Source organism: Netta rufina (assembly GCF_964035555.1).
Source record: "Netta rufina genome assembly, chromosome: Z".
NCBI classification, from domain to species: Eukaryota; Metazoa; Chordata; class Aves; order Anseriformes; family Anatidae; genus Netta; species Netta rufina.
Window position 1 is genome coordinate 4686009 of NC_140126.1, and position 17099 is coordinate 4703107.

Sequence of the window (17099 nt, forward strand, 5' to 3'; positions counted from 1 at the left end):
GGAGATGACAACTCAGACTTGTTTTTTTCTATTCTCTGTTGATCTTCTGCTCTGTAAAAAAGCATACATGCCAAGTAATGGCTTTCTGTAACACACAGACTGGCTTAATTAACTCGGGAATGGACACAACACATCCATTCCTTCTATTAAAAAATAACATCACATTAGGAGTCCATTCATAGTTCAACAGCAGTAGGCCTGGCCCTCCTTCCAGCAATGAATTATTTTTATGAATATGCTACCTAAACACCATTTATAAAGTCATGTGTTGGCCATTGGTATGAAAGAAGCAACAAGCCACCTAATACCGGGATGTTAATTTGCAGTCATTTATTCTATCTAAATCCTGTGATTCCTTATAGCTGAGGCTTGTTTTCCTCTGGGCAGCAGGTTAGGACCAGAGGGGGACTTGGGTTCATGGACTGTCCCACCCCACAGCTGCCACTAAGACAGCTGATTTCACATCCTTTGGGCCGGCAGTGTCCCAGTATTAACATAATTCCCCTTAATAATTTCTATATAAAATAAAATCACAGGACCATGTTCCCTGCCTCCCCCCTTGTTCCATAAATGAACTAATAAATCACATGTTTCAGGGTCCCAGAATAGAAATCCAGGCAGCCCGGCTGCCTGACAGGGGGTATGAATCATACTGGCGCCGAAGACGGCCTTTGGGGGCCAGAGCACTCATCAGAGCTGCTTTTCTTCTCCAGTCACATCGCCGTAGCTGCACAGGCATCTGGCAGGACAGTGAAGAGACCTGTGGGATGTGACGGGCTTTGCTGGCCATCCTCCCGGCCTCCTCACTACACCTCTTCCCTCCACACCACAGGATTCAGGGCCTCCAAATGGGATAAGAGGCGTAGCTGCTGGTGAGCCGCGCAGCCTCGCCCTAGGCAGAAGGAGCTAATTGGCACTGTAACACCTCTTTGCAGGTCCAAGGGGGTTTAGGAACTTAAATCAGCAGTCGTGGATGTGGCTGGGGAAAAGCCGGCACAGGACTGTGCCACAGCCCTGTGTTGCCCAAGTGAGGCCCCATGAGACTTACCACATTTAACCCCCGTCTCATCTGGATGAGATTAGGAGCTGGGAGGGGACTAAAATAATATGCAAGCACTGACTTTTTTAGGAGATCAGAGCAATTTACATGACATAAAACACTCCCTGTCCAGCAAAGGAGTCCCCAGCTTTCTGGAGAGTGCTCTAGCAGCCAGCACTGCTGTCCTGTAATAAGGATATGTTCTTCCTGCCACAGAGAAGAGTGAAGGTGTCAGCATTAGCTCCTTACCACTCTTCTTGCTTTGAGGGGGGTTTCTTTCTTCTTCCATCTCCCCTTCTTTCTTTTGCTCCAAACCTCATTTAAATCACTGGAACCATCTCTTTTATTTTAGCGGCCTCTGGATCAAGTTTAAATTTCTCTGGATGCTTCTCCTTGTTCCTCTTTAATCTGCTCCTACCTGGCCCTGCTCAGACATGTGATCTGCATTGGTATTGGTGATCTGTATGGAAGGTAGAGAGACCTTAGCATTGGGCAGATTACTATCCTGTTCCAAAATAGAGAACTGTGATTCAGTAGTTATTTACCCAAATGGGTTATGCAAAGATCAAAATAAATCTTTAAAGGGCAAAAATATGTTTAGATCAAAACAATAACTTTTGAATAAGATCCTCAATCAAAATCTACAGAAATTTACAATTGTAAATCATCTTATCAAACACCCATGTCTTTGCCTCAGATGTTCCCTGGCAAGTGAAATCAGGTAGGGAAATACGCTTGACTTGCCATCCTAAAGGTCTTTGTGGTACCCACAGGAAACAGTGGCTGCCAAGTCTCACGCAGCAGCAAGGAGACATTGCAATCTTGGTGAAGCAGGATGCAGTGCACGTAGGTCTTTCAGCACAAACAGATTTCTTGTTCTTTCAAAGCCACGAAACTGGAGCTTTACACTAGTTCATCTCATAGTTTCAGTTCACCACGTTTCACCATACTAAAGCATGCAAGTACCTCCCTGCAAACATATGTGTGTCAATTAATGACCCTGTAGTTGTACAGTGCTTTGGGGTCTTCAATTTAAACATGCCTCAAATGCAAATTCTTTTTGCTATCCCTGTCATGCAACACGCTTTACACTGCGGCAGTCCAAAGTGGTACAGCCTGACAGTGATCTGGGGTGCCCTGTTGAGTGCAGCATATTTGCAGCTCAGTGCCACTGCAGTATTCTTCTGCATCACATGCACACTTGAAATGTATCTGGTTGTGGTGCTACTGTGCTGTGACAACAGGCAGTTCACTTTATGGCAGTGGAATTATTCTACTTCTGTTGTTTTCATCCTTTTCTATTTAGATTGAAGGAGAGGTACTGTCTCTTTTAAGTTGTGATCATTCAGACACTAGCTTTAATGGGGTTCTACACTGCAGCTACCAAATAGTTTTTCAATAGTAATAATAATTTATAAAAAAAAAAAAAAAAAAAAAAAAAAAAACTATGGCATGACAGTATTTGTCATTGCTAGAATATTTCCATGGAAAGTACATTTTTAATAAATATAGAACTAAAACTACATTATCTTCCAAACCATGTTACTCTTAATGGGAAAGAGAAACCTACATTTATTTTTTTTTAATTCTGTTTTGTAGGTTTTCTTCAAATAGACAAAAAAGAATTATTTATTGCTTTCATATTTCTAAATAGCAGGAAAGAATTTCCAGCCTACTGGTGTAACAACACTTACCATTTCATGATGCATTAAGGAAGGACATAGACTGAGCTGAAAAATGCAGACCTGCTCGAGGAACTCAGCTTTGAAGTTTAGGTTGTTTGGATACCTGACTTTGATCTGAGGGACATACTAATACCTGGGTTATATATCGAGTTCTTTTTAATTAGAATTGGGTACAGTGTCACTAGAAGTCAATGATTCTGTTGCCCTGTGGAAAGCAATAACTTTAGCTCAGAGAGACACCTGCTAAGTAGTGTATGGGCAAGTAAAACCTAAATCAAGCTTCCACTCCAAATAAATTACAACTCTGGAGACCTGTGAAGGGAAGTACCTGCAGCAACTCTCTCTGCTTAGACATTGCATGAAGAATCCCCTCTACCGAGGGAGCAGCATTATCAAAGGGTCTGTCACTCCAGCCCTGGATGAATGCCTCCTTTCTCCACTCTGTCTCTGTCACTCTTGTCTCAAGTGTGTCTAAACCAGCTCTCAGGACCGTACAGTTGAAATCGCTCCTAGTGACTGCTGTTCTACTCATCTTTCAGATGAGACATGAAATTGAAGCCCTGAGTACAGAAAAACATAGCATATCTCACAAGAGGGGAGGGATGTTAGTCCTGGTCTTCTGGCCATCTTCCAGCATGGGTAATTACATCTCTACCTAGCTAAAATTCCCTCTGCTCTACAGTTTTAATTGGACAGTAGTTTCTTTCTCACTTGTCTAAAATCCCAGGTTTGGGTTCAAGCCCCCTTGCTGGCTTATTCAGCAGCACTTTTTTTAAAGAAGAGATACATGAAATCAATCCTCCCCGTCCCTCCATTCTAGTTTTGCTTTCAAATTTAGGAGACATCATACCAAATACCCTGATCTGATAGAACCCAAAACAAAGAAGCAAAAAATTCCCCCTTTGGTTTTCAAGGCCTTTTAGGGATCCTTTTGTGAAAATAGGGAAGAGTGCTAAAGCAAAGAATGCGTCAAGGGGAGAGTGCTAAGGCAAAATGTCCAGCATGAGCAACCCCATTCACATGGCGACACTTAAGAAGGTAGTCTGATTGCCCAAATGGGAAGTATCCAGCAGTATCTATTCATTTAAGCATCTTAGCTGGTATGCATGGATGACATTTTAGAAGCTACTTAGTGGGATCTGCACATTCGGTTCTCTTGTACTCAAGAGCTTTAGTCACTAGAGCTTTAATGTACAAGCCATTTTAAAATATTTTTGGTCCAACATTTTAGTGGCTCCACTTGAGCTAACCATGAGATAAAAGTCCACCTGTATGAGACAGACATCCCTGCAGTAAAGTACTTAAGTATATGCTTACATCCAATGAGACATTAGTTAAGCTTAAAGTGAAACATGATCTTAATGGCTGTAGTGAATTGGGCCCAAATTCATCAGTTTTGCAAGAAAAATATTTCTAACCATTTCTAAAGGTAGGTAACATACTGAGTCAGAGAAGACTTAGAGGGCTGCCAAAGAAAGAAAAATCAAGAATATATTCTGCAAGGAAACATCTTCACAAAACTTTGCCTATGAATATCGTTCTAGGGAGAGGCAGATTTCCCTGATGCTGTGCAGTATTATTTGGTCTGTTCAAAATATTAAATTTAATTTGTGCATACCCTCCATTTGGAAGGGCATAACTAATGGGAACCAGTCCCAACATCCAGGCAAAAGATTTGTTTTCCTTTGCCTTTAAATGAAATATCAATGGATGGATATTTTATTTTTAGTTGAATATGAAATTTCACAAGCGACCTGTCAAGCTCCTGTTTTCAAGAATGACTTTATTTCACACGTCAAGACAGGCTGGGAAATTAGTTTTTCCCACAGAGGACTCTGATTAGGGATTACAAAGTGAGTGTGGTGCAGGGTGATTTTTCCTCCATCTTTTTCCTCGCCCCGCCAGCCTAGAGAACATCTGACTCTGCTGACTAAGGGGAGCAATTCATTACCACGCACGGGAGGGGGACAGGAAGCAAGATAGTCATATTAAGTAGACTTGCTGGCCCAAGAGAGAATGGGGAAAGCATAATAATACTTAGCCCTTATATTATTCTTTTCATCAGTAGATATCAAAGCACTTGAAAAAGGAGGTTGATTTGATGGGAGAGGAGATAAATGCCAATTCCAAGTAGCCTATTGCAGAGGCACCAGCAGGAAGGCTCACTTTCATAATAGTCTCTTTTGACTGTGGATCTGCAAGGCAGAGAAATAAACAGGTCTTTTCCTTGGTAAAATGCAGAATTAACACAGATCTCAAAGTATATTTCAAACACTATTGATTTACCTACTGTAGCTCTCTTGGGGGTTGGGGAAATGTAATGTCCAGTCCAACAACCAGAGAGAGCAAGGGTGAGGCTTATGTATTACTAATAAATGACCAAGCAGACAGGACCTATTGCCTTTGTCAGCAGACAACGGTTGATTTACACCATGGTTTAACTGCTCACAGAAGCAATAAATAGCCCAGATGAAGTGCTCTGTAGTTTTTACCCCATTGAAAATTGGCCCATTCTGTGGTATTTCTAATGTTATCTAGTGGATTATGGGGAGTCACTGGAGTAGAAAGTAATCTTGTGGCTGCTTTAGATGAATGCTGTTTGGCTCCTTTGCTAAAAATCCTGCACTGGGTGGCCTGGTAGAGTTCACTGCCTGATTCAGAGTTCAGGCTGTGTGTAAGAGCTGCACATGAGGAACCACATATAGAAAGCATTGATCCCAAAGTCAATGTTCATATTCAAGAGCAGAGCAGCATCTCTGTTGGCTACTTATCTTTAACTGCTTGCATGTACATCTCATTGCAGCGTGCTCTGGAAAAAAAAAAAAAAAAAAGCTGCCTTTTCTATTCCTTCTTTGTAGTCTGTGTTCTAACTTGATTCTTTTTGCCAATGGCCTTTCTGCCCTGTGTATATGATAGTGGTGTTCAAAGAGGCCCGAAGTCCTGCTGTGACAGGCAACCCAGAAAAACATCTCATAAGAGGCAGTCTTGGATTCCATTGGGTCAAACGGCTGCTGTGCCGTCACTGTGACTCACATCAGGAGGGAAGAACACTCCAGGGGCAAGAACTTCATATGGAGCTTACCCACATTTTCATGATGTCATTTACAATAAAGGCTTTGTTTTCAAAAATGTGAGGGATCAGCAATTTCCTGAGGCAGGTCTCCAGCCCTAAGACTTCCAGGGCAAACAGAGATAGAAAGAAAAGGCAAAGGAAGAAGACACCAACTTATTTACACTTCTCCGTCCTGCTATCTAGAACAGGTCACATCTTTAAAACCCATTTACAGAGATGAATACTCATTCAGATTATTCAGTCTGAAAATCCTCCATACTGTACTGTGCCCACCATGCTGCAGCCTCTGCTCTGCAAACCACAACAACAGCTCTGAACAGCCCAATCTGCTGTGGACCACTGCCTCCTTCCAATACAGCTACAAATAGCTTTAAATGATTAGATTCAGGTTACCAAACAGTCTCTTGGATCACGGTTAATTAAATGAGTGTTGAAATCTAATTAAGGACTGGTCCAGGTGATAATTAGCAGGAAATGTATGCATTAAAATATTCATTTGTCGATGAGCTGCAATTAAGAGTGTGATTTGGGGAAGGATCAATAACTACATCGTGTGATTTAAAAAAAAAAAAAAAAAAAAAAGAAAAGTTGCCCAGTCTTGAGCAGAAATGCAGGGGAATCTTGGCTGATTTTTTTTTCTCCACTCCCCCTTCACTCCTGTGTTCTGTTTTGCTCTCTTAATAACTTCTGAAGACTGCTCTCCACCCTTGAATAGAGCATTCATCTCTCCCTGCCTTTGTTTTCCTGAAGCACTTCTTTCAACCCCTTGTTCTTCACCACATTGTTCAAGTGGGTTATAGATTTATTAGAGAAAGAGTAACAGGTCAAAAAGAAAGATTCTTTGCCAATGAAAATCACTTTCTCCCAGAGCAGGCTGCTAATCCAGGGGAACATTGCTCATTGTGTGGCCTTAGATTGTTTTCTGTTTTAGCGAGTTAATTCCTCAACTCCTTATTCATAACTGAGGATCTGGAGAGGCTATTGAATATGCAAAGCCTGGACTTATATATATGTATGTCCGTGGTTGTTGTTTACTACACTATTCCCAATTTGTCACGGAGCAACTCTTCTTTCCCTGAGACTGTTTTTTTCTGGTCGTGAGTACATAGGTGTGTAGGTAAGCAAATTAACTACACTCCCCTTGTGCAATCCCATGTAATCCCACCTCTGAAGGAAAACAGAGGGCCCCACAACAGCCTAGCTCCTCTGGCACGGAATTGGCACTCCCCTATTGCCGTCTCCCCGCTGACTGTATTTCCATCAGTGAATACCAGTGTGTCAAAAGGGAAGCGTACCATGGGAACGCGATGATTTCAGCTGCTTTTTGTCAGTCTCCTGACAGCTCACCTGCCCTTCTCCCCAGGCGCGGTGGCAGCCCAGCTCCTGAGGCAACTGTCTGCCTGCTGTCGGGGCTGCATCCCCATCCCCCTGGGGACACCGCACTGTAGGGAATCAAGCAACCCATGCAGTGAGGAAGGCCTTGGAGCCAGCCAAAACAATCTCAATGCATGCCTTCCTAAGCAGGTCTATTTCTTCCCATCTCCTCCTCCTATCAGAAATTTAAGAATTGTTGTCACTGACCTTTCATCTCATTTTGGGAAGGAGAGAGAGTCCTTTCATTCCCCAGACCTCTACATTTTTCAGACTCCTGCAGCCAGCTCTCATGATCATCGGTAGTTCTGCAGCAGTGTTGACTGCAAATAGAACCCAAACATTGTATAACTCGCCCAGAAAAATGTAGCATTACATTTGGTGTCTTTTGTGGTAGCCTCTCTTTTCCCTACTGTTCAGGGATGGAGAACTCAGGTCCTATTTTTGCTCCCCTGATTTAACAGTGCTGACTAGATGCTGCTTGGTGAGGGGACTTTTGCCCTACCCAGCATACTGAATCCTGCCTCCAAGGCTAGGCAGGGCTTTCTCACTGGACATAGGGGTTACAAGACACCACAGTGTGGAAGAGTGATCCATCTTAGTGGTCTGGCATGCACAAAGCTAACACGTTCCATCAAAGTCCGCCAATTCACAAATCCCACAACATAACTCCAGCAAAAACTTCTACATTTTGCTGCACTGAGTCCAGATCCTCACCCTCTGCTGAGAGCAAACAGGCCAGAAGGTTTTCTACAGTTTGAAAGAGTAAGGCAAAAACTTTTGCAGAGAGAATATTTATGACAGCCTAGAAGTTTGAATATTGGAGGAAACTAGGAACTGGGCTGCCGGCCTCAGTTGTTCACCCCCCAGAGAGTCCTCTCCTTCCTGATGCCCTTAGCCTCTTGCAAAGGTCCAATACAAAAGGCCAGAAAGTTGTGTGGGAAAAATCAGCACCAGCAGGATCCCACACTGCCTAGTCTGTGTATGCTGTATGGATTGCATGAGCTGATGTGTACCTGGCTAATTCCCTTGCGTGTCTCCTTTTCTTTCCTGTCCTGCAGGGAGCCTCTTCAAGCCTGGTGGTGAAGTTTGCAGATACGGACAAGGAGCGTACAATGAGGCGCATGCAGCAAATGGCGGGACAAATGGGCATGTTCAACCCCATGGCCATCCAGTTTGGAGCCTATGGAGCCTATGCACAGGCAGTAAGTATAAACATTGGCTCTATGCATGTTCACAGGGACAGGGATAGCACGTAGAGAACACAAAAACACACGTGAGCAGAGAAACAAGTACAACAGCAAAATAGGAGCCAGTAATTTCTTCATTAGTTGAATGATGGGAGCGAACTGAGCTGTGTCATCATAAAATGGAAAAGCAGATATATACACACACACAGTTCTGATTCCCCAAAGCAATATTGTTTAAGCACACTGGGAAAACGCGTCAGCTATTCAAAGCAGTGTTGTGATGTTTAACTTTTGGTATCCGTCTTACACACCTAACCTGGACACTGGGCCTCTGGGACAACTCACGACTGGACAGGGATCTGGGCTTCTGACATAGCCCCAGTATGGATGCTTCCACCGTAATGCTTCTACCATACATACCTTTCCTTAGGCTAAAAATAGGGAGGAAAAAAGGGAAATGAGAAGAGGGAGGGATGCAGCATCTGTGCCCTCATGTAGCAGGGGAATAAACAAGAGGGATACCCATGGGCAGCTGGGGACAAACATCTGCAGAGGTTTTCAAGCAAAAATGTGGCTGCAGCATTATGCTACAGGCATCAGTCAGGCAGCTGAAGAGGTGATAAAGATAGCACTGTCCTGATGCTCTGGACATCTCTTCTTAACTGCACTCTTCTTAGCTATATTCATTTTTAATCTAGACTAATTCCTATAATTGCCATGATAAAAGAGTCAGCCCAGAGTTATACTGATACAAAAGAAAATGAAGTCTGCATCCTTACACCATAAAAGTTCCCTCCATCTATTTCTCACTAGACAATATAGAACATTCTGAGGATAGGTGCTTGAGTGAGGATTTATCTCTGAAGAAGGAGTGGAAACAATTCCTGGGGCTGCTCCCACTCCCCTTGAAACCAATGAATATTTTTCCTATCAACTTCTGTGAAAACAGAATTGGACCTGTTTTTTTTTTTTTTTTTTTTTTTTTTTTTTTTTTTCCTGGTAAATATGCTAATAAGGGGGAAAGAATAAGTTTTAGATCTTGACCCATTGGATATGACAAGCTGGTGACACCAATTACCCTGGGGACTTCAGAGCTGTCTAAATGATGGGATCACATTTCCGTGTGGCGCCTGTACACCCAGAGCCTGCTCAGATGCTGTCTCTCAATCAGCATCCCTATCTGTGTCTCTCCCTATCTGCTTCATCTCGCAGGCTCACACAAAAGGAAAGGAAGGGAGCGCCAAGGCTGTGTGACGTTCCCTCGGTCCCGATTAATCCACCCCGGACTGCCAGCTCTTAGATATCAGGGTGATTGGCACCTCGTAAATGCCAGCAGGAGATGGAGAGATCGATAGCGTGAGAGGGAATGGGGGGGCAGTTTTATTCAGCCCGAACTGAAGTTTAAGCACTAAGACAAGTCAAGAGGAGGGAAGGTGAAACGGTGAAAATGCAAGAGCAGGACAGCAGTGACAGCTGTTGCCAATGCCACCAGCAACTTGTGTGACCTTGGGTGAGTCATTTGACCCCCTGGTCTCGTTTTCCCATCTACAAATGAAGATGATGGCCAGATTTATTTATGTTCCAGTCTCCCTCAGGGACATGGCTCTCTCTCATGCCATCTCTCCACGGGTTTTCACACATGGACCTGGTGGTAATGCAAGTTTAAGAACTGCCTCAGTGCTTAATAGTGAGGTCAGGACTAGCATGAGACACTGATTTGTACTCATAGCATGTCTTCCTGGCTATCCCACTGCAGTCCAGCCCTGACTGATATTGCCAGATGAGTTCCCAAGCAGTCCTACAAGAGCTGGTTATCCAGCAGCTTCTAGTAGCTCGCCCCATGGGGCCGGTTGTGGTGTCCCTAGGCACTGGGTGCCTGCTGAATCCCCCAGAGAGGCACCCTCACCCCATCCACTTCACCAGGACCGAATTAGCTCCTACCCAGAGGTTTCCATGCATCAAGGTGGCCAGTTCAGCAGAAACCCACATGGTGCTCTTGTTTGAGAGATGAGTGGGCAGCCCTGGATTTACAAATCAAGCAGCGCCACTGGGGAGAGGTGGCAAGGGTCTCAGTCCATCAGTATTTGACTGACAGTCGTTAGCATGCTTACCAAGAATGCTCTGGGCCCAAGCTCCTCTTTAAGTTGCTTCCATAGCAGCTCAGCAAATGGCCGTGTCATGGTTCACTCCCTGCTGCTGCTCCCTGCCAAGCCACTCGACCTCAGCTTAAGCAACCTTAACCTTGATAGCAGCGACGGCCCCGTGTCGGCCGAGCAACTAGTCCTCAGGTTCAGCAGCCATATGGCCTCAGCTCCAGAGGCAACGAAATCAGCAACCAAAGGGGATTCTCCTCTGCATGAGGTTTTTGCCTCCCCCCTTATGTGCCACCTGCAAGAAAACAGGACAAAGCTTGGCACAAACTCTGTGTGCTGTTTCAGGGTTGCAGAAAGTCATATCAGACCCACCTCACCTCTTCTGTATGCAGCTCAAGGCAAGTCAGCTTTCATGGTTCCCTAAAGCTCCCAGAGTCCCTTTACTAATTTGTTTCAGTTTGTTTGGGTTGTTTCTTTTTCTTTTTTTTTTTTTTCTTTCCCCAGCAATATCTTCCCAGATTCATTTAGCTGCTTCTTTTTTATTATTTTTTTTTTATGAGGCAATTAATTATTTTAGTTTATGCATGTATGGGCACCAGCCCTTTTTGTTGTCAGGTTCCTGTGGATCCACATCAGTTGGGCATCAATTTCTGCAGTCTCAGATAAAGCCAGCTTGAGGTACAGGTCTGAACTCAGCCTGTAGAGGAGGCTGATGCTAAGCAGCACCACCTTTGATCTGCTACCAGCTGAGAACGAACCTGCAGGCACATACTGCAGCACAATGTACCCTCTTAGATCCTGGTAAGCAGGATGGGGTGGCCAAGCCTGAAAACATGAGCAGTAAAAGTCAAACCAGACTATGAATGGTGGTAGTACAGTCCTGAACCAAATAAGCTGCAGTGGAAGAAATTCCTCCAGCTCTTCTTTCTATGTAGGAAGTGGCAAGTGCTTAGCGACTGTCTCAGGTCACTACTGCCCCACAATGAAGAACAGGAAACATGCAGAGACCAAAAAGGGTTGGGAAGATGGGAAAATGCAGAAGAGCTGAGCAAGAACAAAGGAAGGAGCCTTGGAAAGTGACAGATACTGTATAAATTATTTAATTTTTAAATTATTTAAAATAAGATCAAAGTCATAAATCAATTTTGCATAAAAAATAGGGTGGGAGTGTTAGCCACAGTCTCCTGGCCAAATTCCAGTCATGGCACTGATTGTATTCTGCAGCAGCGGACAGGCATAGATTTACTGAGTGAAAACAGACAGATGGGGACAGAGGCAGCACAGACAATGGTAACATTTGCTCTCTGGCCTAGAGCAAGTCCTTTCCCCTCAGTAAATCCCAGCTCCCCTCACTCCAAAAAAGTGCAAATGGCTTTGGCTCCTGAACTGCAGACGGTAACTGCAACGCGTCTGGGTACATCCAGCACTGCATAGATCTGTCATAATCAGAAGTGGTCACCTTGGGATTTTGGGGTGGCAGTGACTATGGTGCTGACCATGAAACCTAGCTGCCCACCTCTGCCTCCCTGATCCAGCTCCTGGGGAGCTGAAAGGCTATTTCTGCTAAAGGATTTGAGGTAGTGCTGAAGAGAAGAATCACTTTTTCCAGGGTTTATGCAATTCATACTGTAAATTTATTTTCGAAAGATATATATTTTCTAATCTAGCCCTACAAAATTAGGGAAAATTTGCTTTATATAGATAGACTGTCTTCACCATATAATTATTTTATTTAAATGAGCAAAATGGGACAGTATACTTGGTAAATACTAACAGTTATGCATGCCAGTTTTTCTGATCTGTTCCAGAAGAGGAAGCTGTTTTGAAGTCATGGTATTTTGTAGTAGGGCAAATACCATATTTCTGACTGTCATTTCCCTGGTATTTCAGAAAAATTGAGTAGCAGGGAGTGAACCATGACTTAGCCATTTGCACATTTGGGCTCCATATATATATTTCTTTTTTTATTCACAGTTTTCAGGAATTTAGAAACCCAAACTATCGTGTAACAGTTTTCAGAAAGTCACTAAGACACATGAATCCATACATAACACGTTTGTTAATTTTTTGGTCTTAATACAATTTAAATAATCAGAAAATAAATTTGTTTTTAAGAATAAATTTAAAAAAGGAAGGACCCTTCTGAATATTTTTCAGAATTTCTTAAGTTTGTTTGAAGGCTTGGAAGATGTTTTTATTTCCCAAGGGCCAGTTAGGTAAAACAGTCATGAATTTGTCAATTCCGTGATTTACCAAATACGAGGCTTCTTACTGCTTGATTGATCACTTTACTTACCTCTTTCTACCACAGGGATACCATGAGGATTAATTAGCTAAGTGTTTGTATAGATCGTTAGGGGTGAGAAGCGTAGGATGCTGTTATTACTTTTATTATTATTACTGAATGAAGAATATGAATAGTCAAACAAAACATCAGGTGATTCAGATATGAGGATAGAGAATAACTCTGCAAAAAATGAGAAGGTCATCAGATCATTCAGAGTAAGCCTTCTCCAAGGGCAATGATCACACTATTTCAAAAAGGGTGCATCAGAAATAATCCTTCTCTCTCCTCTTCCTCTTCCTCAATTTCACATGTTTTTCTTCTGGAGACTGGGAAATGTTGACTGTAGCATCCTTGTCCTGTTTCTAGCAGAAGTTTATGGCCTTGAGTAAGTCACTTCATCTCTCCATGCATCTGTTCCTCCTCCCATAGGAAAAGGATAATATTTCCTTTCCTGGAGTGCAGTTGCACAGCCCTGCTGTCTGACAGCCACCCAGGGCCAGAGGTGGCTGTCTCATTCCCAACAACACCTCTGGCCATGGGTTCCCACCCTGATCCTCTAGGCTGGCAGTGACCAAGCAGGCACCCACTTCTGGGAGGAGGACTGGCAGCAAGCACCAAGCAAGCTCTTGTTTTGGCGCAGCTGTGCTGCAAAACACTACCCTTTGCTGTGCTTCATCTAAATCTCCCGTGGTAGGACATGATGGATAACCCTGTGGAGGTACCTGTGCATCCACTGATGACGTAGCTGTCTGAAGTTCAGCCACCTCAACATGAGGTAGCAGAAGATGTGTGAGGTGAATCCTCCCTTTTTTCACTGTTGACCAGCGATCATGTACTACCTCTTCCCATGCTTTAGATGGCCTCACCAGTGCCTGTCCAGATGCCCCATTGGTTCTGAAGCCCTGGGAAGGGGACTTCAGGCTCATAACTCTATAAATGCTGTCCACATGCATGGACCGGTTTGATAACATCTCCTGGTCTCCTCAGAAGATAAATATTTGAGCAATAATAATGACCAGGCTGGAGGAAAGTGGGAACAAATCCATAAAATATGATGGGAAAAAGCTCTAAATGCTGAGGCAAAGATCATGCCAAGGAAGTGAGAGAAGCAGAAGGAAATACGTCCTTCCAAACGAGGAAGGGAAAAGCTCCCCTCTGTCCCCTTGGAACAGCCTGAGATAATAAGGCTGCTGCCTTTCTGATTAGTGCTCTGTGGCCCCAGCCCAGGCAGGGAAAATCTGCATTTCAAATGGCATATTTTAAAGTACACAATACCCAGGGGCCCTGCTGCTATTGATTTGCCTCTGGTGGGGTCACTGCCTCACTTTCTACAGCTTTATTAACTGGGATCATACACTGGGCCTCTTTCAATGTGAAAGGAGAGTGGATGGGACATTTGTCTTCGGGGGGAGCTGGGGAAGGAGCAGGGTGACTTTTATTTTAGCTCACTTGGGAATGCCCTGGTGGTTTTATAAGAAAGACCAGTGACCCTTAAGGACTTGCCCTCTTTTTGTAAATCTCCCTGGAGCCACGTGGGGGGAAGGAGGTAGGCCTGTGCCGTCAGCTTCTTTCAAGGTGACCAAGCTCTTGTCCTCCCACCCCTGCAATGCCGCTGCACTCAGCAGTGCTGTGACCATCAGCCATGCTCTGACCATCATTTGCTACGCTGGGAAACTCTCCCTCCTCTTCCCCCTTAGCCCTTACTCTTGAGCACCTCTGACCTAATAGGAAGGGCTACATCTTCAAGGCATGAATGGGAAACATGACAGCAAAAGGGTGCTGACATGTTGCAAAGGGGTGTGATGTCTGGGTGAGGATGGGACATGGTTGGAGTCCCCTGTCTAGCCAATGAAGCAAAGTCGATTATCTGGGCTGTGTTCAACTATGGGATGCTATACTGCTTCCAGCTCTGGAGGAGATCCAAGTTTACCCCATGGGGTCGCTCTGAAGACTGTAGTGAGCTGTATGTCATCTGGGTCACGCGGTACAGACCCAGTTCCACATTTTACTGTGCCAGGGGGGCTTCCAGCTCTCTAGGGCAGCCCAGGTGTCCCCAGAGCACTGAGCATTACAGAAATGGGGTGACCACTCCCTACAGGATGTCTGCTAGAGCAGAAGCAACTGAACCAAATCACAGTTTAGGTCCTTTACTACTTTATTTTTACTGCATTGGCTTTTTAACCCTAAGCTGTATTTAACCTCTTTGATCCCAAGCTCCTAACTCAGACTCTGTGGGAGTATGGCCAGTTTTTTTTCTGAATGTTTTTTTTAAGACACGCCAGGCTTTAGGCTGTAGTCCCTGCACCTCCAGCTGTCATGAGCAGGTTAAGAATGTCTTCCTCCTCTTGTGATGAGAGAAAATATCTTCTTCTTCTTTCTGAAGATCTATGACAGAAATACATGCATAGCATTATACTGCAAAAGGTGGTACACATGTAGCCATGTATTGTCTCCCAACACACATATTCCAGTGCAAACTTACAAGCCCTCTGAACAGACAAGAAGCCACACAGTTTGCAAACCGGGAGAAGTATCTGCCATTGTGGAGCTAACTCTGAACAGCTCAGAAACATCTATAAGCAGGAAAGGAAGTTGCATAAGCCATAAATAATGTCACAAGTGATTGCTTAGCTCTGCTGAGTGCAAAATGGAGATTGGCTTTGGAGTAGCACAATCATTTCTGCTACCATTGGCAACACAGTGTCTTGTAGATAGAGCCCTGTGTCTCTTACAGCAAAGGTGAAACAAACAAACAAAAAAAGGATTAACACTTTTCTTTTAAATGGTTGGGAACCGACATCCAAAAATATCCACTGAGGGCGAAGTAAGGAGTGGGAATGATTTTACCTGACTGTGTCAGTATGTGCAGCTGAACTGATCACCAGGGGTTTCACATGCAGTCAATAGGAAGAAACAAAGCTGCAATTCATCTGCCCAGAGGCAATTGGGTACAGAAGGGAGAGATGAATCTTGGCCTAGACTCTTCTGCCTGTTACCACATCAACCATAATAGGTGACTAACTCAGAGGTACCCCATCTGTATTTAGTTTACAGAATCTGACAAAGGGAAATGTCAAAATCAAAGTCCACTGTCTGCCCTAGAAGTCCCAAAGAAAGTCCCTGGTACAAATTCCAGGCTATTATCTGCCAGTCAGACTGATGATGGCACACACATGACCAGCTGCAGGTCACTCCATGTTCTGGGGTGTGTTCATTTGTGCAGCTCTGATCAGGTGTGGAGGAACACAGAGAAAAGTCAGCAAAGGCCAGACTGGGACTGATCCCAGCCCTTGCAACTGCATCCGTCTCAGAGAGTTGCTACTTGGATCAGCAATGCTAAATAGATCCTATAGACACAGATCTTGGCCATCATTTCTGCAACCGGCCAGTTACATCCTCAGCTGTCCCCAGGTGAAAATACCTGGCACAGAAAATGAGATATGGGTCAGTACACCTAGTGCTGGAGTCAGTCCAGTGTTAAAGATAGATGGATTCCCCTTTCCTCATTCACTTCATTGGCATACTTAATAAAATCACCTGTTCAGTGCCTCATCTTGAGAATAAACTCAAATGGTGCCTACAAATGTATGACACAAATGTACCCCTTAAAGGGGAATCGGCATTGTGCTATAATAGAAAAGATTGTCTAATCACTCCATCAGTAATTACAAAGAACAGGATATCACTAATTAAAATGTGAAAGTGTCTTATGCAGGGTACAATAAAAAAGGGTAATTAACAATCAAAGGGGAAGCCACCACCTTGGCACCAATCTGTATGAGGCTACAAAAAATAATAGTACTCAACTCTAGTACTGCACTCTTCATCTGTAGATCTGAAGTCACCCCTGCATGGGGAGACAGATATCCTGTGTCTCAGTTTATACCTGGAGAAGCCAAGGCAAGTTTGCACAATTTCTCTATGGTTATACAGTGGATCAGTGGCAGAGCATCCTTTAATTTTGTCTCTTCACAGATGGTGACAAGGAAATTTTCAGTATTTGAGTGAGAGTGGTGATTTCAAGGATATGTTTCAGTGTGTATATGTAAGAACAGTCAATTTAGCCAATATTTCAACGTTAAACAGCAAGGAGCAGATTTTGTCGTGACTTTGTCAGATTTTCTCACAATTTTGTCATGACTTTTTTGTCGTGACTTTTGAAGTCTGTTTAATGCCGAGAAGCGTATCCTGTGTGCTTAAACAACAGCATCAGAGGGTGATTTCTTGATGGGAGAGAAAGTGAAATCACAGAGAGCAGCAAAACTCATCCCGGAGACAGCAAATACATGAGTCACTTCCAAAATCTTTATAAAAAAATAGTTTCCTTCTCTGTTGTTGTCATCAAGTCATATGTTACCGAA

At 43.8% G+C, this 17099-nt stretch overlaps 1 protein-coding gene across 14 annotated transcripts in view; it reads left to right on the forward strand.

Annotated features, from left to right (window-relative positions):
- Positions 1 to 17099, forward strand: part of CELF4 (CUGBP Elav-like family member 4) — a gene marked incomplete at both ends in the record, with an annotated part of 675766 nt that overhangs the window by 609975 nt on the left and 48692 nt on the right. For all 14 annotated transcript variants that reach the window (XM_084304579.1, XM_084304587.1, XM_084304580.1 and 11 more), the window contains one exon: positions 8230 to 8373. In XM_084304579.1, the coding sequence (XP_084160705.1) occupies positions 8230 to 8373 (144 nt within the window). The remainder of the gene's footprint in view (positions 1 to 8229; positions 8374 to 17099) is intronic.